Source organism: Rhinopithecus bieti, unplaced genomic scaffold (genome assembly GCF_001698545.2).
Source record: "Rhinopithecus bieti isolate Rb0 unplaced genomic scaffold, ASM169854v2 scaffold_5569, whole genome shotgun sequence".
In the NCBI taxonomy this organism is placed as follows: Eukaryota; Metazoa; Chordata; class Mammalia; order Primates; family Cercopithecidae; genus Rhinopithecus; species Rhinopithecus bieti.
The window spans coordinates 421,090-446,222 of NW_016804856.1; the positions used below are offsets into that span (position 1 = coordinate 421,090).

General features: G+C 36.2%; 1 protein-coding gene across 1 annotated transcript in view; it reads right to left on the minus strand.

The window, feature by feature from the left end:
• Positions 1-25,133, minus strand: part of ADGRB3 (adhesion G protein-coupled receptor B3) — a 779,954-nt gene that overhangs the window by 392,392 nt on the left and 362,429 nt on the right. The window contains 3 exon segments of the mRNA XM_017870735.1: positions 1,900-2,008; positions 6,655-6,723; positions 24,141-24,335. Coding sequence (XP_017726224.1) covers positions 1,900-2,008; positions 6,655-6,723; positions 24,141-24,335 — 373 coding nt within the window.

Sequence of the window (25,133 nt, forward strand, 5' to 3'; positions counted from 1 at the left end):
CTGTGATTCTGAAACATAAATCCAAATTTAAGTTTAAATCCAATTTAAGTTTGCTAGACTCTCTGATTGGCTTTTTTATAGTTTTTTTTTTTTTTCTAAACACATTCTGCATAAATGCCATGTATTGATCTGATCATCCTTTTAATTAGCAATACCTTTTAGAATTAGACGTTAACATCTACAAAAGAAGAAGAAAACAATAGTTCTTTGTTTTCTATCTCATTTTAACTCATAAATTACTTTACCAATTGTCCAATCTGCCCCAAGATCCTTCATAACTCATTTCCTTCCCTTGGGAAAGTGGTTCTGACTTGGGTGACTAGCATCCCTGGAATCTTGCTAGGTTCCTTCCATGTGCCTTAAAACTCATAGCTGTGATTTCTAAACCTTTTCCACAGACATGATACACTTTTTCAACAAACTTTCTTTCCTTTATCTGCCCAGTCACTTTTATAATGGACATTTAATTGAGAATTTCTTTGATTTCTGAATTCATCTTTCAACAAAGATACCATCTTTGGTCTCTTTTTACTCTAATTGTCCATAAGAAGGGACAGCTTCCTCCATTACTGAACTGGCACAAGCTGCTGGACACCCACTCTGGAGAAAAGTGTGGGCCCTCCAACAGGCTCAGAAGATACATTAAGATGTTAAACTCACTGATAAGGCCTGTGCTGGATGAAGAGGATATATGGGCTCCAAAACGTCTCCAGACTTTTGAAATGTCCATTACATAGACTTTCCTCAAATGAAGAATATTATCAGTAGTTAACTGTAACCTATTGTAATCTGAGGTCACCCTGGTAGAAGATATCCCAGGATAAAATGAGTCCCTGCAGGACTTAGGTACCTTCAGAAGAAATTAAGTATAAAATGAACCACCAAAAGCCTTAATCATAAAAAAAAAAAAAAAAAAAATTATGTTCTCTACCAGTTGAACTTCCCTAGTTAATTGTCCCACCAAAGTCGGTCTCTTCCTAATCCAGAAACTAAAGCATAACTATCTGTGAATACGAATATAGGCCAACATATGTTTATTTAAACACATTACTATCTATAGTTCAGTGGTTTTTATGTTAAGAGTATTAAAGTATGACAAATGAAAGAAAATAATTCTGAATCACAGTAACATTATCAGAAGAAGCTTTAAAGAAATGAGAAAACTGTACGCCTATGTCAGTTCAATGTGTATCATTAAGAAGACTATTTCCTTGCGCTTGTTAATTTTTAACCACAAAGAGAAATGTGTCATTTGGTTAATACAATGGTTGTTGCATTACAGAATCCACTGCAGAGGGACCTGAGAGATCCACTGTGTACTGGAAGATATTCAGAAAACCTGCAGTGGCAGCAGTTGCACCATCATCTTAACCCTGGAAGGTATTCTCAATGTTCCACCACACACAGATTCAGCACCTGCCTGGGACAACCAGTGAGAAAGTAACTCGGCATCCTCAAGAACAATGTATGGAAGAGCGTAAAGACTAACATGTTGTTTTCAAAATTACTAGTGTGTATACACACACATACACATTCATAACTAGATTGGATAGCAATGAGCATTTGGCAGAATGAAAAAATAAATACATATTATCCTACATATACACATGAAGACACACACAAATAGGCCTACAAGCAGTCATACAAATGCATGAAGATAAATACAAATATGTGTGTGTGTGTGTGTGTGTGTCTATATATATATATATATATATATATATATATATATCTCAATGTGTTTAGGCTAATCTAAAAGTCAGACACCAAGTATTCGAAATATATTTGCTCACATGTACTTAAACATATGAATAATGACTATTATACTTGGAAACGTATGGTGCAGATACTTGCAAATTTTTTTATTTCAGAAAGTTTTTTGGGGAAAATCCTATTTCTTACCTACATTTCCAGTCATTAAGTATGAATTCTGAAAGTCCATCATCCCCATTCCAACAATGTGTATAAAATCTTCAATCACCTGCATTAACTCTATTGACCCTGGATAAATCTAGAAAAAATAAGCAAAGGTTACATGGAATAAAAAATTGATACATACAATGGCATATATAACTGAAATTTTTTAAACCTACATGAAATCACAAATCAGCTTTGTTTGACGTCAAAAAAATCTACAGCTGCCTATAGCTGTATTTTTTAAATTAAGAATTGAGAATGACATGAGATGTCACATAGGAGGAACTTTGGAAGTAACATGATATAGTGATTAATCCCTCATAAATCTAAGGAAACTCAAAATATCTAACAGACTGTCTCCTCAGAAAATACATGACTTTTCTTTTGATGATCTCTTTCCATCATTTAAACATAACAAAAACATAGAACACTGAAATTGGGCTCTTTACATGTTTAACGTGGCAACTACATGAGGAACACAAGAAGAAAAACAGTTAATACTGCCACCATGAAGATATTTACAAACTATTAAGTTATTGCATAATAATAAATATCTTGAAACATTTATTATTTAATAATTATAATGTCCACTGTAAGAATAATGGTAATAATTTTAATATTACAATAATATTAATAGCTCTAGTGAATGTGCTTTACATGAACAAATACAAAACACAACTGTGGTATTATTATTCATATTTTAGGAAAGAAGAAGAAAGACCTCAAGAAGGTTAAACAGCATACCTAAGGCTATATTGTATCTTGAATAGTGGCTGAGCAATACCTACCTATCTAACTGTCCATCTATGCATCTATCCATTTATCCAACTACCTACCTATCTACTTACCTACCTACAGGACCATCTGCCTCCATGGCCCATGTGTTTCTTTCAACATCATGGCACCTCACACAGTACAAATGGACGAATGTTTTTTTATTTGGCAACCATGATTGTGGCAATAGTTCATAGTGTTCGGGACATAAAGGCTATTGAAAATATCACATGACTTTTCATGTGTATAACCCATAAAGCTTATAAAGTCAGCCTGCATTATATAACCACTTTAGAGCAGAAAATCTTTTGAAGTCAAGTTAATTTCTTGTGTCCATTCAGCACCACTGCATTTTCTAGCCATGAAAATTAAGTGGATTAGAGAGTTCTAGCTGCTTTGTAATCGCAAAGACTAGTGCAGAAGACGAGAAGGCATTCTGAATAGCAGAAAAGCATATAGTCAGAGCTGAAAGCGACAGTAGGCATATGTGTATTTCAAAGGGGCTTGCGGTTGTGCCTGTCTAAAAATCAGACAGTATCCACAGTATATTTACTCACATATACTTGAAGACATGAATGACGGATATTAACTTAGACATGTATAGCTGAGATAGTTCCAATTTTTAATTTTAGAAAGATTTGGGGGATAAAACCTATCGCTTAGCTTCACTTTCAGTCGTTAAACACAAATTTCGAAAGTCCATCATCCCACTTCCAAGAATGTGCCTAAGATTTTTGTTATCGCCAAGGCTTCCTGCTACTGCTGTATTTTCCCCTTATCTTTGTATAGGTGTGTATGTATATGAGAATGTGTAGTGGAAGGATGAATATAAATTTTAAAAAGAGGCTTATTTTTTTCTGTTGAAAATATGGGAAGAGGCTCTCCCTCCCTCAACCCCACTCTCTTCTCCCTTTTCTTAGAGCATTTACTTTTGGAAATCTAGTAATTGTAAGCACTTTTTCTCTTTGAAATGCATATCAATTTATTTAAAAGCTAAATAGTCTCCTACAGCTTAAAGATCCAGGAATATCTCTCTTTGAAAGGTAAATATACAGAAAGATAGTGCCCCTCTTTCTCAGTTTCTGTGAAAGGTAGAAGCCTAACTTCAGAGGCCTCTTGAATTTTGCTTCAAGTGGTAAAATTGCTTCCAGTCATAAAGCTATAAGGAGGTTATTTTTTTCTTTGAATAAGGCCAATTAAGTAACAAGATGGTCACCGCCAATTACCAAGTGAATTTAGGATGAACTATGTGTGACAAAGGGTGCTCTTAAGTCCTCTTCAGAACTAGTTACTGTTTACCTTGAGGACACTGCTAGGCTGTGTAACAGGGTTTTTGTAATCTCAGCGGATTGCCTATGATACACATTACATTCTGGTTTACTGCTTATTCAATAATGAATGTGTTTTCTTTCTCTTCTGCCTTGGTGGAGAGGTTTTTTAGGTTGACTAAAGATTCTGTTTATAATTATATTTCTCCAAGTGTAGTCAAATGTTATAGAGCAGGTTATAAAAGGTTGCCAAACTTTTTCTGTTTGCATATAGTAAATATTTTAGGCTTTGCAGGACATGAAGTCTCTGTTGTAAACTCAACTCTTTCCTTGTATCAAAACAGCCATATATAGGTTATATGTAAATGAATGAGTGTGGCTATATTCCAAAATATGATTAACAAAATAAGCCTCAAGCTGGATTTGGCTCACTGGCTGCAGTTTGCTCACTCTTGCTCTAGAGACATATGAATTTTCAATGTAATAAAGAAATATCAAACATAATACATGACTAAAATGACTTGTCTTGACTAAACTGGACTTGTCAACTCCATCCATATGGGTAGAGTGTAAAGCAGTGCTATATAGAAAGTAGTTTATTTGTTTTGTTTTTGTTTTTTAACTTTAGTATACTACGTTTTTAGTAGAATGATTTATCTAAACATAGTTTTATCCTTCGTAACTGGAACCGATGGGTAACAAATTCCAAAATGACCATTCAAAAGAGTAAATTTTGTTTGCAAAAAACTTCCGATGTCAGTAGCCACCATTTTATTCAGCTCATTTTCCAAATGTACACAGAGTTCTGTTTTATATTTACTTTTGTTAAGGCTATTACTCAAAAATAAGGAGAGCCACAAGGATTATCTTTGATAGATTTTAAACAGTACCTATTTCCACAAAGTTTACCCTTTGGGCCACAAACTCAATAGACCCATTCACCACGTGGCTGCATTTATGACACCACCTTTTAGTAAAAGCTACAGAACAGGGTTGTTTTTGTTTTTTCAGTTTCAAATCGTTATTTCAAAAACAGTATTAAGGATCATTATTATTGGAAAAAATACTTTAAATATAAGAATATAGCTAACTCAAAATCTCAAGGAAATAGATGGTTTATGAATTCAAGATTTTTCATTGACAAGAAGTTCTGCCACCATTCATTATTTGTTAAAGTTAGGACCTCGCCGGGCGCGGTGGCTCAAGCCTGTAATCCCAGCACTTTGGGAGGCCGAGACGGGCGGATCACGAGGTCAGGAGATCGAGACCATCCTGGCTAACACGGTGAAACCCCGTCTCTACTAAAAAATACAAAAAACTAGCCGGGCGAGGTGGCGGGCGCCTGTAGTCTCAGCTACTCGGGAGGCTGAGTCAGGAGAATGGCATGAACCCGGGAGGCGGAGCTTGCAGTGAGCTGAGATCCGGCCACTGCACTCCAGCCTGGGCGACAGAGCGAAACTCCGTCTCAAAAAAAATAAAAAATAAAATAAAATAAAATAAAATAAATAAAGTTAGGACCTCACAGTAAATAACAGCATCTGATGAATTGCACTCTTGTTTTAAATAGGATATTATATATTTCTTCTAAATATATCCATAATTAATAGTCTCTAGCATTCTAGAAAGATGTACTTAGCTTCTGCAGCTGTATTCTAAGGAAAGACACCATCTTCTTACAGTGAGTGAATGAGGCTGTCCTCTAGAAGAAAGTCAAGGACAAATATGTAACTCGAATTGGTAGAAAAAAATAGATTTAAAGTATTAAAATAAGGTTTTTTTTTTTTTTTTTCTGGCTATGTCCAGATGCATGAAATTTATACCTAATAATGAGGTAGACCCACACTGGACTATTTTTAGAGCTCCTGTCATAATAGGATAAAGCGCATACTTTACTCCTGAAGACCCAGAATATGATTATAAAGGGAAAACCTGAACCTCAGTAAATGTTCATTCTTTTTTTTTTCAAGATTACCTTATTTTAACAAAAGTAGAAAACTAAAGAAGTTTAACATCCAGTTAAATTACATTTACATAGAATTTTAGAACCATATTTTTTCCCTCTTTCTAGACTTCTAACCCACTTTTCCTGTAATTCGGAGGAAAAAAAAATTAGTCACTGTATATCAGTTAGGATACCACAAACGGTATTGCAAAGTATTTATAAACAATACCTAAACCAATAAGGTCACTTGCTACACTGATAAAGCATAGCAAGAAGATTTTAAAAAATCATTACATAATTTTTGGTGAGGCCTGATTTTAACAGTTCTTGGCTTTGAATAAAATTAATCACTCTCTCTATGATCCATATTAAATGCAACATTGTAGTAAATGCAAATGGTTTTACTAGTCAAAGCTCTATACTCTCATTTGAAATATGTACTTTTAGATGTGCTGCTTTTCCCATGGTCTACAGACAAAAAAGGAACTTATTGGTTAGGCATATAATTATTACACATTAAATCCTTAAAGTTTTAAGTTGCTTAAACTTGCTCAGCTTTTTTTCACATGTATAGACATTCCTTCCAGACTGATAAGGTAAAGATCATTTGTTTCCTCAAAAATTACTAGGATATAACCTAGACTGACTTAAAAATATCTTGTTTTCCTGAAATAGCAAGCCATTAATTTAGTCACATATTTTATACACTTCGTTTCGCCAACTTCATTTTAAGTTCTGAAATAACCCCAACCTTACCTGTTGTGCATCTTCCCATTTTTCCTTGTTTTCTTCATCTAGAAGGTTGCTAACTATTTGAAAGAAGTTCTGTAAATTAAATTAGATAAAAGATTTAATATTACATGAGAGAATTATACTTTCTAATAACATCCATTTGGGTTGACTACATGGTAAAGGTATAAGAACTTTGTAATATTGCTTTATGACCCTAACACAGTATTCTAGAAGATCTCTGAGGATCCTTTTCCGGCACCATAATTCCAGAATTTTCATATACCTTCATTTCTTTATACGCTCAGAGGAGGTCAGTATAGGGAAAACACTTTCACTCACAATTATTCGTTCCATTATGGTTTCTATATTCCACTCTGTAATGTCATTGTGTAATTATTCCATACAAGTAAGTTTGATCCTGTCTGTAATGAAAGTCATCTGTGACTAGGCACGGTGAATCACGCCTGTAATCCCAGCACTTTGGGAGACCGAGGTGGGCGGATCACGAAGTCAGGAGATCGAGACCATCCTGGCTAACACAGTGAAACCCCATCTCTACTAAAAATCCAAAATAAACAAATAAATAAATAAATAAGTTAGCTGGGTGTGGTGGCGGGCGCCTCTAGTCCCAGCTACTCGGGAGGCTGAGGCAGGTGAATGGTGTGAACCTAGGAGGTGGAGCTTGTGGTGAGCCAAGATTGCGCCACTGGACTCCAGCCTGGGCTATAGAGTGAGATTCCGTCCCCCCCCCCCAAAAAAAAAAAAAAGAAAGAAAGAAGAGAAAAGAAAGAAAGTAGTCTGTATTTGTTTCATTACAAGATGTCCTGTTAATTGTTAGTCATGGTTGTTACTTGCAATGTTGTTTCAAAGAACACCCTAGTAAAAGTATAGGCAAAGTGGAGGAAAGACAAGCTCCCTCAGTTGAAATCTTGACTCTGCCCTTCCTGCTCATTGTACTTTTACAACTACCAATTGCAAATATTAAATGAAATTTTCTAAGTTCCTGGCATTTCACATATGCTAAGAGCACAATAAATCTTAGCTATTTTCAAATTATTACTCTACTCCTCTGCCTTTTGCCAGCAAGCCAACATGGGAGAATGAATAGACATGTAACATCCTTGCCATCATTCTTGTCTGTAACTGTTGAAGACCTATAGGCTTTATCTTCACCTAGCAGTACCCAGTGATTTTTGGTTTTTCCCTTTCCTTGCAGGAAGGTCATTTTGATGTTCATATTCCATTCACACTGACAGAGAGCCGGGCTCTGTTCAGTTCTGTTTTGCAAGTGCGCATTTCACACGTGAAGGATTTTTACCAGAGAGAGACTTTTCTGTCCTTTCACACTACACTGTGCCATCAAGACACAGGAACTAGGAGAGAACAACCAGCGTGCCTTTGAAGGCGAGCTGTGACTTGGGGTCACAGGAGACCTGAGAAGTGTAAAGGGAAGGCATGGTGTTTATCTTAAGTTGCATAGGCAGTGGTGGCTTGGCTGCGTTCTCAGAAGCCATCTCTTCTGACTGTGTGTAGGTTAGCAGTAGCACTGCTTCACACTGATACATTAACTTGGACCACGACCAGGACTCCCTTGAGGGCAGAAATAATCATAACCTGTTAGTCTCATCAGTCTTCCTCCCTATCCAGCTTCTCAAAAGAGACATTTGCACTAATTTCAAAGAAACTCACCTGGGTGTTATTAAATTAAAAACAAAGGTGCCTCATTTCCTCTTGTGGTTTGAAGCTGTTAGTATCTATATTTAATTGCCCTATTTGTGCTATTTATTTTAATAGTTCCTGGCAATCACATGGTTGAAACACGGTTTGAGTCATAACCTCTATAAAAGTTACAGACTATTTTATGCAACTCTTAAAAAACCTGCAAGTCTGTTTTAGACTCGTTTTTCAATTCATTTAAACTTTTTGTACTACCAGCCATTTTTTTTCCACTTAAACTTTCCTGCTTGGAGTGTTAACATTTGAAGGGCTTAGTCCATTGAGCTGTAACTCTACCTATGGTCAGAAAGAATTAACCTTCAGAGTTCTCCAATTGCCTATGGCTGTTTAACTCAGTAGGGGACATGGTGCTAATGAGGCAAAAGTTGCAGGTTTTATCCCTGTACATGCCAGTTAGCTGTGCTGAGGTCCATGACCTCGGTCTGCATTCTAACCCCTGCCAGCTTTCATACAAAATGCCTGCTGCTGCTAACAACAGACACCAAGAGAACAGGAAGCAATTTGTGCAACTGCATCTCCATTTCTGAAAAAAAAAAAAAAATTCACAAAGCATGTTTTGCTGACAGTGGGTCGGTGACTCCTTGCTGTACATGAAGGCCATTACATACACAAAATTCCTTGATGAAAACAATAAATTCAGAGTTCAGTTCTTTTTTTAAATCACCAAAGGGCACACACAAAAACCACAAATTATTAAAATATATGTTGAGCCAACCAAACATAGCATTTTGTACTATTCTTCAAGCATTTTGTACTATTCTTCAAGGCCAACAAATGAGGCTTTACTAAATCGGAGTGGGAAGGCAGTACAGAATAAAGTTATTTGTTCTCACTATTGATTAGACTTTGGAATAATCAGTAGTAGTGCCCTGACTAATGAAATCCATGTGGGGTACAGTGAGCTAAGTCTGAATATCTCAAGCAGTGGGGCAAGATTTATGGGAAGACTAAGTCTTTCTTGTTCATCAGTGTATTCTCAGTGCATATGACTTGCTCATAGCAGATATTTAATAAAGTCCTACATTTAAAATAAAATTTAAGTTGCAAAGTCACTACATCTCAGCTTGTTTCTTTTTTCTTTATTTTTCCAACTTTAATTTTAGATTCAGGGGATACATGTACAGGTGTGTTACCTGGGTTTATTGTGTGATGGTGAGGTTTGGAGTATGAATGATTCCATCACCTAGGTACTAAGCACAGTACCCACTAGTTAGGTTTGTAGCCCCTTCCCTTCTCCTTCCCTCCCTCCCCACTCTATTAGTCCCCAGTGTCTATTTTTGCCATTTTTATGTGCATGAGTACACAATATTTAGCTCCCACTTATAAGTGAGAACATGCAGTATTTGGTTTTCTGTTCCTGCATTAATTTGCTTAGGATAATGGCCTCCAGCTGCATCCATGTTGCTGCACAGGGCATGATTTCATTCTTTTTAATGGCTGCATAATATTCCATAGTGTACATGTACCACATTTTGCATCTCAGCTTTCCTAAAAATATTTAGCACCATTTCTTTCAGCTGGCCTTGCTCTAACTTGTCTCACACATATATAATATATAATATATATATAGATACACACACACATTATATATATATATACACACACACTAATACATACTGAATATATATTTGCTTTGACATTTACTAAACTATCAGACTGATAAATAGAACCAAACCTAACAGAACAGCTCTTTGAAGAGGCAACTCATGACATTTCAGGCCGCATGACTGAATTTTTCAAAGTATGAAGCTCCTTCTGTGGTAGCAGAGCCACTACTTGCTAGTGTTCTTTTAAAACTCCATTAATGGTGATAATCGCTCTTTTGATGATTTACGGATTAGGTCACTTATGTCAATCTCTAAAATAAAAAGGTCAACATCTTACAGTAGGTTTCGCCTCATTTTTTTGCTTTTTTTGTTTTTTGATTTTTTGTTGCTTTTTTTTTTTTTTTTTTTTTTTTTTTTTTTTTTTTTTTTTTTTCAGTCACCTCTGATCTCCATGACCTAGACTGATTTGAAAAACTGCGTGTCCTTGGCAGAATCTGAGCTGTTTGGAGTTTGAATGAGGCAGACCCCGTTTAACATTTTCCCCATCAATTATTAACTGTATTGTTATGGGCAGATGTGCCCACCTATGCTTTATTTCTTGAATCTGTAATACAGGAGTAATAATAGCTACCTAGCAGAGCTATTGTGAAGCCTGGAGTTAATTCTTAACACAGTATCTGATGCATGGCAAGTGCTCGATATATGGTAACTTTATGATTTTATTACCTTTATGTTATATATTTTTTATGACTGGCTGCATGATTTGTATTCATTGCCACATTATGGCAAATATGCACCTATAATTCTGAGATAGACTTTCACAACCAGTAGCATTCTCCTCTATCCTCTTTAATGTCTCTTCCTCTCTCAGCAATATGTACAGAACAGAACTGATTCACCACTAACTCTGAGGAACAGGAACATAATTTGTTCAGCAGAAGTCTCTTCTTTCTAAAAATGTGCTCTGTGGGGAGGGAGTTTCAGGGTAGTTAGTATTAGATACCTACTATATGAGAGGCACCATGGTGAATGGTTGTGGTACACAAAGGTCAAAGAGGCATGATAATTCTTTCTTTGCAGGAAGTATTACAAAAATCAGGGCAATAAATGTATGCTATAAAGAAAAGCATACATCCTTCTGTGACATTCAAAGTAGAGGCCCTAGATTTGGCTATACAAGACAAAAATGACACTTTATTTTATGGAAAGGAGTAAAACATTCTGTTTTTACTTCTGATTGGCTTCCACTTGGCAGATTTCTTATGGATTATACACAATTTTTTATAAATATACTAAAATATGTCTTAGCATTTTGCTTTTGCTGAATTCCTATTTCCATGGAAATAGAGTTGTAGATTAGGCTAGCAATTTCAGCCACAGGAAATGTGCTCTCCTCCATCTTAACCAGTAGCAAAATGGTTGGACACCAAGGGACAAAGACAAGCCCTAAGAGTCGAATTTAGTAAGGTAGATCTGAAGTTTTGAAAGAATTACAGTGACTCTGACTAGAAATATAGAGGGAACTATTAGAAAGGCTTAACAGTAAACAAGGAAGCAGGGATAAGCCATTAGGATAAGGATGCATAATATAGGATAGATCATTGATCCCCAACCTAGAGATCAACTAGTTGATGGCTGCAAGGCCATGTATGATCCAGCTGCTTCCCGACTCTCCAACTTTATCTCATGCTATCCTGCCCCATGCTCTATTTGTACTCCAAGTTCCTTAGACTTCTTCATGCATCCCACACTATTTTTCTGCCCTGCCTGTAGGCCTGTTTACATGCTGTTTGCTTTCTTGGACTGTTATTCTTTCTGTTCTTTACTCAGATAACATTTTCTTATCCTTTATGTCCAGATTTACATGTAATTTCCTCAAAAAGGCCTTATGAGATCATCACCCCCACTCCCAATTATACAGAGTCGGATATTTTCTTTTTCTCTTGGTACTGTGTGACCTTTTCTGGAAGTATATAGGATTTTGAAGTTATGATTTATTTGTATGACGATTGGTTTAGGGCTTTTCCCTCTACTAGCTTATAATCGAGTTATTTCTATTTTTTCACTCTTGTGCCTCCAGTGCACAACATCAGGCACAGCAGCACGTAAGTACTCAACTATTTAAAACTGATGCATTACATGTCCACTGTGTGTAAGGAAATGGGCTAAGCATTCATGGAGTTTTTAAAAATTGAAAACAATAAAAAGTTTATACCTAATTTGCTGCCTCTTTTTCGATTCAACGCCCTCCTCTTCCAGTGATGCTTTTAATGCTACCGGGGCTCTCCTTATGTCCAGGAAATGAGAGATAACACTTATTTTTACAGATAAGGAAACTAGTTATCTTGAGCAAGTATGGGATCGACCTCTTCTCATTTTTAACAGCATTTGAAGACTCAACATCATCCTTGAGCACAAATATATACTTTTGAGAAGTTGTAGGACTACAGGAAGCGGCTGTGGATATTCAACCCTGGTCCTTAAACTCACATGTAGCAACAAGCAAGGAATGGGACTCCTCTTCCATAAACTCACGAACTTCATAAATCCAGTTCATCCTATGCCAAACACAGGGAACCCTCCCTATGCATCACTACCCTTACCCTGATCCAGAACTGTGGGAAATACATTTTTATTCGTTATCAATTACCCAGTCTCAGCATTTCGTTATAGCATCACAAATGGGCTGAGACAGTGACACAAAAACAAAATAGGTTATAGGAATAGACTGAATAGGTCAGCAAGGGGTGTGTGTGTGTGTGTGTGTGTGTGTGTGTGTGACGGAGAGAGAGAGAGAGAGAGATTACTTTAGATTAGATGGTCATCAGGAAAGACCTTTCTAAGATGGTCACATTTGAACTGAGAACAGAATAATAAAAAAGAGACAGCCACATGAAGACCTGAGGAAGAGAGTTCCAGAAAAAAAGGGAAGAGGATGTTCAAATTCCCTGGGTAAATGACAGTCTGAACAAGTTTGAGAAACAGAAAGAAAGATAACATCACTAGAGTTGAAGAGGGGGCTGGGTGAGGTGAAAGGATGAAAATATTAATAGAGGATGAAAATCATACACAGGGGTCAGGTAAAGTGAGGCTTTGGTCCTACAGGGGTTCTGTTACATGAGTTGTACTAAAAATCAAGGTCTAGCTTTGGCCACTGAGTGGAAAATAAAGCATAGGAGAGGAAGAGTAAAAACAGGAAGATTAGAATGCAGTTTGTTGTAATTATTGAGGCCAGAGATGATAGCAGCTTGGTTTAGAGAAATGACATGATGACAGATTGCACGGGAGGAGAAGCACAGATTCAAAGGTAAGGCTTTGGTTCTTAGCTCAGGTAGCTGAGGGTGATGAGTTAGCCATGCTACCACATAAGAAGCAGCAGTGTTGAGAAGAGAAAGTGACCTTTGTTTCGTTCAAGTTGAGTATGAGGGATCTAAAACATAGCTAAGAAAAGAGACCCAGTGGACAGGTTTAACTACAAGCCTACAGTTCAAGAGGAAAAAAATTGTGAACAATTAAACTGGAGGCTTTTGAGACAAAAAAAAAAAATAGGATTATCATGACTAGAGCTGAGTGGCATGAAGTCATAGTTAAAATATAGAAGGTAAATTCATAAGAAGAGAAATAAATAAAAAAAGATGAAGAAGTAAGAAAGAAAGCAGGACAGACAGGTAACAGAATAATATGAATTTTAAATCCCAGCTCTTTGGGAGGTCTAGGTGGGTGGATCACCTGAGGTCAAGAGTTCGAGACCAGCCTGGCCAACATGGTGAAACCCTGTCTCTACTAAAAATAAAATAAAACTAGCCAAGCATGGTGGTGCACGCCTGTAATCCTAGCTACTCAGGAGGCTGAGGCAGGAGAATCGCTTGAACCTGGGAAGCAGAGGTTGCAGTGAGCCAAGATCACGCCACTGCACTCCAGCCTGGGCAACAGAGCGAGACTCCATCTTAAGGAAAAAAAAGGAAAAAAAAAAAGAAAAAAAAAAAAAAAAAAAAAGAAGACTCTCCACTGCTGAGATTAATTCAGAGGAGACAGACCATTCCTTTAACTAGGTAAAAATCCAAAAAGTGTTCAAAATATAGTATATAGGTTGGTGCAAAAGTAAATGCAGGTTTGTTTTCCATTAAAAACTGCAATTACTTTCGCATCAACCTAATAGTAGATCTCATTTTTTGTTTTGCCCTAATGCACTTGGCTGATAACATTTGCATATGTGATACATAAAACCATGAATACATCCATATTATAGATTAAAGAAGAGATCACAGGTTCCCTGTGTTATGGCTACGACTTTACCTCATAGCATCCTATTCTATTCAAGAAAGTATACTGAAATGAAATTAAGTAAGAACAACATTATTATGGAAATCATCTTGAATTTACTCTTTTTAAAAAAATACTAAGTAATCCCTAAAGAGTGCTCTAGGTACTTTTTTGGTAATAGGTGAATAGGCAAAATAACTCCTAATCAAACAAGACCAAGAAGCCCAATACCATGGTTTAGACCTTTTATCCAGAATGTCTATCAAGGCAGCACATCAATTGAGCATTGGTAACTGAAAACTAACAAGGATTCAGAAAGGCAGAATATTATAATACAGCATGTCATCCAGCAGGTTTCAGAAACCAAGGCATAAGAAGAATATAATCTAGAGTCAAAAATCTGAGCCACTGGAAAACTGGGAGACAAAAGATAGGGGGACATCTGAAGGACAAGGATATCAAGGTCAGCAGTGGGATCTGCAGCAGACCAGATGGCCTGACCTCACAGTGGTGTTCAGAGGCTTCTGATGGCAGGGCTGGACTGACCCTGCTCTCCCACTGCAACCTGCCAGACCAAAAGGAATGTGAGAACAGATAATTGAAACTAATATCTCCTAATAGTCACTAGGTTAGGAGAAAGAAGTCTTTAAGAACATCATATATATATATATATACACATACATACACACACACTTCTTTTAGCTCTGACTCATTTGAAAACTGCATAAGAACAGTGTTCCAGGAATCACTGTCTTTCACACTAATCTCATTACCTTGCCATGATGTAAGAGAGTTTCACCTGTGGAGTCCCAGAATAGCTCAGATGGGAAATTTTTTATACAATGCTCTCAGTATCTCTGAGTTACCTTTAGGATCAAGGATTCCAATAAGAGGTAACAGAGTAATTCTGCTGTGAGGTATACTAGATGGGATGAGGCTAAGTGGAAAGAATAAGCCATCCAATCTTTAATGCTTTGGGGCATGAGCTCAGTATTGCCTACAGTCCTCTTTTAAAATGAAAGGTAAAATAGTTAGTGATACTAATACCATTATATATGATTTTTCCCCAGACATAGCCTGGGAGAACAGCCAATGTTATAAAACCATCATAATTCAGTGTGACAAACTCATCATCATATTCAGACAGGAGATGCTTCTTAAGTGAGGAAGAAGGTAAGGAGTGATTCCTCAAGTTTGGTAGACCTGGCTGATACACCTAAGGGCCACCATGTGAGAGAAGCCTGCACACATCTCAAGTTTAGACCCTTACAAGACTACAGGCAGTAGTCACAGCAGGTCCAGTCCTGAAGAAAGATGACTGACACAGACCCCTTCAATAAAAGAAAATTCTCATAGTCCTTCAAGATTCCTTGTTATAGGCTCACTGTATCTCAGTACCCCCCAACCCACTCCAAAATTTTTATGTTAAAGTCCTAGTACCCAGTAGCTCAGATGTGATTGTCTTTGGACATAGGGTTGTTAAAAAGGAAATTAAGTTAGAAAGAGTGAATCAGGGTGGGCCCTAATCTAATCTGACTGGTGTCCTTTAAGAAGAGGAGATTAGAACACACAGAGAGACACCAGGGATGCAAGTGTGTAGAGAAAAAGACCATGTGAAAAAGACAGAGAGAGAAGGCAGCCATCTATAAGCCAAAGAGAGAGGCCTCATGAGAAACTCAACCTGTCGAGACCTCGATCTTGGAGATCTAGCCTCTAGAACTGTGAGAAAATAAATGTTGCTGTTTAAGTCACTCAGTTTGTGGTATTTGTTATGGTAGCCCTAATACACCAAAACACTCTTCAATAAAAACTTTTTAAAACAGAAGAATATTTGATAATAAATGGAATCACAATATAAAACCATTTGTAACTTTTGCTAATGCAAATCTCAATATTTTCTTGACTCTGAAGAAAATAATAGGAGCTTTGGAAAGGGTAAAACTAGCAGTCTCATGTTTTATTGTATTTTTTAAGAACTTGATCAAACTAATGTATTTACTCCACATGGCATTTACCAACTGATACATTGCACTTTATACATTCTTCAAACTACTTTACCTCTCTTCCTTTTCCCACATGGCTGTGGTGCATACTCCGGGCTCTTCTATGGAGCTTGTTAGTTTCCCTCAGTCACCAGCTATCTTCTAGATTCGTTCATGGTAGGACTTAACCATGTTGGGTTGTGAAGCAAGATCTGTAGCTTCATATTTCACCCACTTAAGAAAGTTATTTCCCATTAAATTTCTTATTTTCATGTTTACAATAAGGGTGGGGTTTAAATACTATCTAGAAAGTGATGCTAGCTACGTTAGGCTCTCTCTACCACAGAGAAATGATAGTAAATCTTCTCAGGCTGTTAAGCATTGAAAACAGCAGCCATTTAGATGACGTGGAGTGATTGTTGACTGGGAGCTACTGTCCTGTACCTGGCTTATTTTCTACTGAGCCAGGCATCCTGGCTATTGATTGAAGCAATTTTTCTCATCCCCTTGCTCTCTAACTACAAAATGGCCCTTCAGTGTTGACCTTAAAGAAGAGTGCTGTTTTTTTGTTTCCATTTTCCCTGATACATTTCCTGCCCTTTTCTTCCATAATAAGTGAAAAAAAAAAAAAAAAAAAAAAAAGCAGTGCCCACACTCCCTTAGGTGGTTCCATGAGAAACATTCAACCTTTCTTTCTTGTCAGGAGAGATACCAAATATACATCTGCATTGGTAGTAGCTACCTGTGCTCCAAGGACTGTAAATTTTCGTTCCATTTTTGTCTTGTTGGATGATAATAGTCACATTTCTTGAGACCTACCAGGTGTCAGGTACTGAGTAAGTATTTCACACAGTAAGCTTAACCTTCACATGAATCCTATAAGGTAGGTACTATTATCCCATACTGTTGAATAGAAAATTGAGGCATAGAGTAGTTGAATAACTTGTCTCGGATCACAGAGCTAACAAGTGTTAAAGCCACATCCGGAAGCTCAGAGCAAGTACTCTTAGTCATCACACCCTACTCCCCTGCTTCCATTCCCTATCTCCCTTACTCATGTTTGAGAAAATTATTAGCCTTTCTGGTTACATAATGCCTGTCGAGCAGAGGATCTCAAGGTATCACGTTGTGTCTTGAAGGCTAGAGTTGTACTGTAATTCGAAACTAGAAAAGCCTTCCCAGATCTTATTTAGTCAACAAAATTATACTACCTCTACAGATGAGGTCTATCATTATATGAGGGTATTATATTATCATATTAATAGCTGCTTCCACATTTATCAACCCAATCTTTAATATAAAAAAGGGAATAGTGTCTGGCATTAAAACCAATGGAGAAATCATACTCCAAGGTCTTCACCAAGTGACTTAATCTTTTGATAATCAGCATGGAAGTAATCCACGGTGCAACATATCTGCTTGCTCATCAAGTGTTTTAAGATAAAAGATGTGGCCAGGCACAGTGGCTCACATCTATAATCTCAGCACTTTGGGAGGCCAAGGTGGGTGGATCACGAGGTCGAGAGATCGAGACCATCCTGGCCAACGTGGTGAAACCCCGTCTCTACTAAAAATACAAAAATTAGCCAGGCGTGGTGGCATGCGCCTGTAGTCCCAGCTATTCAAAAGCCTGAGGCAGGAGAATCGCTTGAACCAGGGAGGCAGAGGTTGCAGTGAGCCGAGATCGTGCCACTGTACTCCAGCCTGGCGACAGAGCAAAACTCCATCAGTAAATAAATAAATAAATAAATAAATAAATAAATAAATATGCTTGGTTTTGTTGAAATTACTACTTCTGCTTTCAATTTAATTCTTTGATCACCTATCTCTGAATCATTTGTTTAGAATATAGTCTGAACTTAAAAAAGAAATCAGAAAACTAAGGTTAGAGCTTCCTATTTAATCTCAGCTATTGAGAAACAAATTTCTTAAACCTAGGGGATGTATCAGATAAACAAGTAGCATTCCAATGTTGAGTAATGACCTGTTTCAAGGTCATGATTAATTTTTCTTAATGAAATAGAAAATAATGGAGAATACCAGAGTGTATTATTACACATAGTGAGGTAAATATTATTTTGGAAAACTCTACTTTTCAACTGCATGTTAATGTAACTGTGTGTTTTACAGCAGGTTACAGTACAAAAACATTGGGAAAACACTGATCTTCTGTTAGGTCCACAGAAGTAGGAACATGCCTGGGTAGAAACTGGTCCTTGCATTCAGATGAGTTTCAGGAACACAGTACACTGTGAGGGTCTGTGGACATTTCTACGGGTGTATTTTTTCCAATATTTTCTTTCTTCATCTCCCAAATCTAAACTGTTTCAAGGGCCTTTCTTTTCTTCCATGAAGATGTTTCTTTCCTCTTTTCTGAGCCACTGTCACTAAGACATGTTCTCTTCTTTTCTCATATCTAGGTCACTGCCACAGCAACTCCATAGGCTTATTCCCCCTCCTTCCCTACTCTTTCTCTATTCACCAATCCATGTTATTTACCTTTTCAGACCATTTTTCCAAAAACTGTCTTTATATTTAGTAAATCTGTTTATAGTGAACCAAGTTCAAACTCTTTTATGTGGCCTCAACTTTCCTGCCTTTATGATCTGCATTTTCCACCATGCATCCTATTTTCCAAAATATTTTCCAAAGTAGGATGCATGGTGGAAAATGCAGATCATAAAGATAGGAAGGTTTTTCTAATGGACGGGTCATTCTTACACTACTTCTATGCTTTTGACTACATAGTTTAATTATTGAGTGTTTCTGTACCTATCTTGCTTCTCCAAATTCTATCTTAAGTCCTAACTCTCTCATGACTTCTTTACTTACTGCTGTTGTTCAGACTTCTTTCTAAAATTCATAGAAGTGGAACATGCTATACTTATATCAGTGTAGCCTCACTCAAGTTATTTTTTTCTTCTATATAACTTCTATATAACTCAAGTTATTATAAGCAGCTTGAGGGCAAGACCCACGTTTTTCTTCTATGCTGGTAATGAAAATACTAGCAATAATGGGATTATGTAGTACTTACTATGTGTCAAGTAATTAATAAATATTATGTATGGACTCATATATTTCTGAGTCTCAACTTATACCTGGAAAATAGATAACAGTTAACCTTCTGATTAAATATTTATATTTCTGAATTCACCTATGTGTTACAATTTATTTGTAACATTGTAACTAAAATGCGTAGCACCATCATAGCCAATGGTGGATATGTACAAAGGTAAAAATTTTGAGTTGGCCAATGTGCATGTTTCTAGCTGAGGTCTAACATGATGATGCTCTTTTTGTTTTAACCCTTATCTTATAACCAAGTATCCATTTCAGATCTTTTTACTGCCACGTTTCATACTTTTGGGGCTTTTTTATGTTGTTGATTTCACTGCTTAAAATGAGCCCAGAATGGTGTTGAAGTAGTATCTAGTGATCTCAAGCACAACAAAAGTATGCTATACTTTACACAGAAAATAAGTATGTCAGATAAACCTTCTTTAGGCATGAGATAAAGTGCTGTCTGCTATGAGTCCAATGTTAGTGCATCAACAACATACATTAAACAAGGTCAATTTTAAGTGAAACACACATAAAACAAAGTCATTTTGATTGGTTGATGAAAATGTTGTGACCAGATTCTCAAAGGAACTTAATCCTGTATTTCCCTTTGGAGCAATGGTTCAGTATTTGTTAATTCAGAGTTTGCTGTAATGTTATAGACAACACCTAGCACAAATAATGAATTGACTATTATCTCTTCTTTATTTCTTTTTTTACAGAAACTAAGAAATAAGGTAGACAAAGATTAAGTAACGTGCCTGAAGATACCAAGATAGTTGGACAGGATGAAATTTGATTTTAAATATGTCTGATTAAATTTTATCAAGTCTTAAAGTTTCTGGAGCAAGCAGTGCAAACTCAATCCTCTATTGATAGAATAAGACTGAGAATGAATTATTTCAGTGGTCAAAGAAAAGTCAATGAACAAGTTTTCTTTTCTTTTTTTTTTTCTCAGAATTAGATATTCAGAGCATTTTCTAATATTTTGTGAAATAATGTAAGTTCCTCAAACATTATTATTTGTTTATATGATAATAAATGGATTTAGTTATTCATTTATTGTATCAACAAATATTTGAGTGTCTACATGTTTCAAGTACCAGGGTAAGCCCTAGGGACAAAATAATCTCTCAACAACCTTAAAAGATATTGCTGAAGGCAGACCTAGCAACAATAATTATGATGTTGTGTATGAAAGTGCTATAGTACGCATGTTTACAAGATTTCAAAAGTCCACAGAAGTAGAAAAAATCTAACCTGCCTGGGATTGGGTGAGAAGACTTTTGAGAACAATAACAACAAAAACGACCTTTAAGCTGGATCTTAAAGAAACATATGTCAGATTAGAAAAGGGAGAGCTATAACACATAGCTTTAATGAATTGTCTTGGAGTTATGGCAGTCCAAAGGTTTGGAAAACAATATGCTTGAAGGGAAAAGTTTTTGAAATATGTTCTAGTAGTTTTCTAAAATAAAATTATTACTGTGGCTTATCATTCCAAAACATATAAGCACATTTTCATTGTATGAGGTTTTTACAATTTTAACATCTCATAAATCAGGATGGGACTTAAAATCAAAGGTAGATTAGTATTGTCACAGGTATACACACAGCAGCTTTTCTTACTTACAGGGCATAAAATCACGGTGTATATTATAGTTAATATTGTCCAAACCGGGATAAAAATATAGTTTTATACTCGTATCCAAAGGTACTTTCAGGAAAGAATAAGATCTTAGAGGGAGCTTCATCTTATGACTCAGTGGCTGACCAGGCAAAGCCTCTGCAGCCACCTTTTTAGGGAACAGCTGCATATGCTGCATTCACTTCTCCTCTTAGAGATCTGGTGAGTGACTAGTTGAAAATAGTGATAACGTCATAAATTACTTTCTTTTTTTCTTCTCTTTTCCTGATCTATTTTAGTTTTGGCATCAACAATAAATAATGGGTATCATATATACGCTTTGATATGGACTTAATCATAATATGCAACAGCTGCCAAAGAGTTAAATGGCTACATGCAGACAGAGTAATGAATGAAGGGAAACAGCTTTGCTGGTAGTTAACCTATGTTCCTTATGGAAGTAATTGTGCCCATTTTAAAGGAATTTGGTGTTGATTTAGTAACGTGATAGTTTTGGGATTCAGCCATGCATTTTTCTGTGCAATAAATAGCAGTGATACTTTTTTACTTTGATAAGTTCTAATTATCTTCACTGGATAATCACGACGGAATAAGGAAAAGCTAAACACTTTTTTGGTTTAAGAAAAATGTAGGGGTTAGCCGGGCGAGGTGGCGGGCGCCTGTAGTCCCAGCTACTCGGGAGGCTGAGGCAGGAGAATGGCGTAAACCCGGGAGGCGGAGCTTGCAGTGAGCTGAGATCCGGCCACTGCACTCCAGCCTGGGTGACAGAGCAAGACTCCGTCTCAAAAAAAATAAATAAATAAATAAAAGAAAAATGTAGGGGTTATAGATGTTGCTGCTTCTTTTCTCCATTGTCAATGGCAGCAAATTATTGCTCTTAGTGAAAGAGGACATTAACTCCAAGAACTTAAACTGCAGTGGCCCATGTGATTGTAATGCTGTCCCTCAGTAAGGTGAATAATCTGGGAAAAGATTAACTTCACAATTTTATTAATTTCTTAAGGTGAATACACTGTTCTGATTTGTGAAGTTGTCAAGTTTCATGTTAAAGTAATGAAAGAAGATAACTGTACTAACGTTAAAAAATAGATTTGTTGTGAATTCATTTAGGGGATGATAACAATAATAACTTATATAGTTTGAAATTTTAAGGGTAAACATATAATTCTATGGATTTGTTAGTTAAAATACTTACATAAATCTCTCACATCCTGAATTACTATTATCGAACAGAGATAGATAATATAAAAACAAATACAAGAACAAAGTTTCTTAGTGGTATTTAGAAACCCTGCTGAATTATTTTTTTTATGAACAAGTTTCCCCATAGGCCAAAAAATAAGTTACTTTTAGAAATAATAATGATAATTAAAAACAGGAGTCATTTTAACCAAAGAACCTCATGTGTTGGGAGGAATCAGAAAGACTTATCAGAGTTGAGCTAGAATTATGACAGGCAGATATGGAAGAGGAAGGAATTGAAGATGAGGAGGGCATTCCAGATCCCCCAAAAGACACCAGTAAAGTTAACGACATAGAAAAATGCAGCTGACATTTGTGAGGCAATGACGAGGACACCAATGTGCTTAGGACTTTGTGTATACTTCCTTTGATGAAGTGGGATGGAAAGAGAGAAACCTATTTCTGACAACACTAAAATGAAACAAGATAATTAGCCAAATTGCTCTATTTAATCAAACCAGCTAATGTCCATGACTAAGCAACAGGTTAATAGAATTGTTCACTGAATTTATGTACACAAATAAGTAGCTCAGTCAAAATATTTCTAAATATAATCTGGTCATCTTAATTTCTTGAACTTCCACACATAAAAATTTTGAAGTCCTACACTTCTGAAAGTTAGAGATTCTTTCATGGAGTATTTTGCCTAATGTTTCAACTGTGAACAGAGTTTATGAGAATTTTTTTGAAATCACAACCTGTATTTTGTGTCAGAGACTTTAAATGCTATTTTTAATGTACATATTAAATAGAAGCATTTCAGAACTACAGGGAAAAGTACTTGGTTATTTTATTAACATTTAAAACTTAGGAAAAAGCCTGTTCCATCTTTGTAAGAGAAAAGCATCTTTGAAATGCTCAAATGATAGTAATCTTCCATCCACTCCAGGAAATGTACTTTTACAATTACAATTTTAAATACGGACAATGGGGATATAATATAGAATTCAGCACCAATAATTCTCATAGTAGTTTCTTTCAGCAGTATATGCATATGATTTTAGCAATATATGTACCCCTATACAAATTAGGGTGTCAGTAATATTTATGAATGATTCCACAATTCCAAAAGCCTTCTTTTCCTCTTTCCCTCAATAGCTAATTAAAACAAAACAAAACAAAAAAATCCCGTATTTTCCAAGTGAAATACAAATAAACTTACAAATTTAGAGTAGGCTGAAGGAACACAATACCTAATCTGGGAGTTTTGCCAAACCTTTATTTTAATGAACTTTATGCAGAGATACAGTAAGAACATTATGCTGAAAATGCAGAAATCAACTCAACATTCTTTGTAGGAGGACCTTTTAATCTACAGCATAAAAAGGGTTAATCTGAAATGCAAACTGTATTTGCATTAAAGATGCTTTGCTTGCCATTCAATAAGCTTTGTTTTAATGGCAAAGGCAATACTGACTTTGGGCAAGTACTTAAACTTTATTGTGGAAATAAATGACATTGTTCTAAAAGTCTTCCAAGACAAGAAAAATATGCTTGAGAAGTTACTGAATTTCTCATTTTCTTCGCTAGAACAATTTTCTACTTGCCTTATATTTTTAGGGAATAGTTTGATAAAATTAAATATGTTTTCCCCCCACTAATAGCAAAACCCTAAACAATCTTTCAACTATTTTTTTTTTTGCATGTTATAGTTAATGTATTTTCATTATGCTTAATGCACTTTTAATAGTCTCCTATGGCAAGATGGTATATTAAATGTGGGAATAAAAGATCCATGATACCTCCTTGAATTTTCTACAGTGCCTTTTATCTGGGGGCTCAAAGCACTTCACACATGTTCTCATTCAGTAGCTCCTTGAGGTGTAATATATGCATTTTATGGGCAAGGACACTGAGGTGGAGAATGACTAAGGGAATTGAGGTCATTTCCAGAGCTCACACTAAGCACCACCTGGATGAGCATTCTCTCCCTCCAGCCTGCCTCCAAGATGGCTGCATTGGCTTCATGGGACCAAACACTGATTGCATCTCCACTAGCCTTTTCCTTCACGAACTTGTCTCCCTTACCTGGACACCATCAGATGCAGGGATGTAACTTGCCCTTTTAAATGTGTCTGTCACATTTCTCAGGATCTCCACAGACATCAGAAGATCGCCTGCATAGAAATTTTTTCTCTGAGTTAAATCCAGTAATGTCTTGGTCACCTGGGACATTCCATCACCTGCCAGCATTCGCTGTCCCTTAGCAAGGTGCTCTTTAATCTGTGATGGTCAAAAGAACAGAGCAAACATCAGAATCTTCATTACCATTTATCTGAATAACTTCATCAGACAACTTTATTTAAAATTGCTCGGTCAACTTAAAATAGCCTTGCAATGCTTGGGAGGATTTGAAAACTGTAAATTGTGTGTATCCCATACTCAGATGGATAAACATTCAGCATGCAAGAATTAATGAGTGTATACTTTTCGTCAGGCTTGACAAACTTGCCATTTCTAGTTAGAACACACAATTCAACACATTTGGGAAAATGTGTATTAATTTAGGTTCTTAATTGGAGTAAAAATCAAAAATACTTTAGCATGTGGTAAACATGGGGACTGTTTAGTAAGGTGTGATCAGAGATGGGAGATTATAAACACTTCAAAATAGCCATTTTACTTACAAGCTGAGCTTATTAACTTTTGCCTTGCCTCTTAAAATGAACACATCTTTATAGAGCAGCAAAGAAAGTTATTAGCAGTACAATTTTACTTAAAATATCTTTAAACTTTGGAGATTTACTATGACATGATTGAAAACCAGATTGCTTTAGCTTTATTAAAAGAAAAAAAAAACAAACAGCAAAACAATGAAAACTCTCTGCTGGGTCTTCAGCAAAGAATGAACTATTAAAATGCAAAGCTTAAACTAGTTTGATGGCCAGAGAAATGTGCTGCCAATTCTTACATTTGTTTGTTGTACAATTCAAGGGAGGAAAAATATCTTAAAATGCGGAAGAATAGTAAGGTAAGAAAGGGTAAAGAAAGAGCAAGAATCCACTATACTTTTACTTGTTT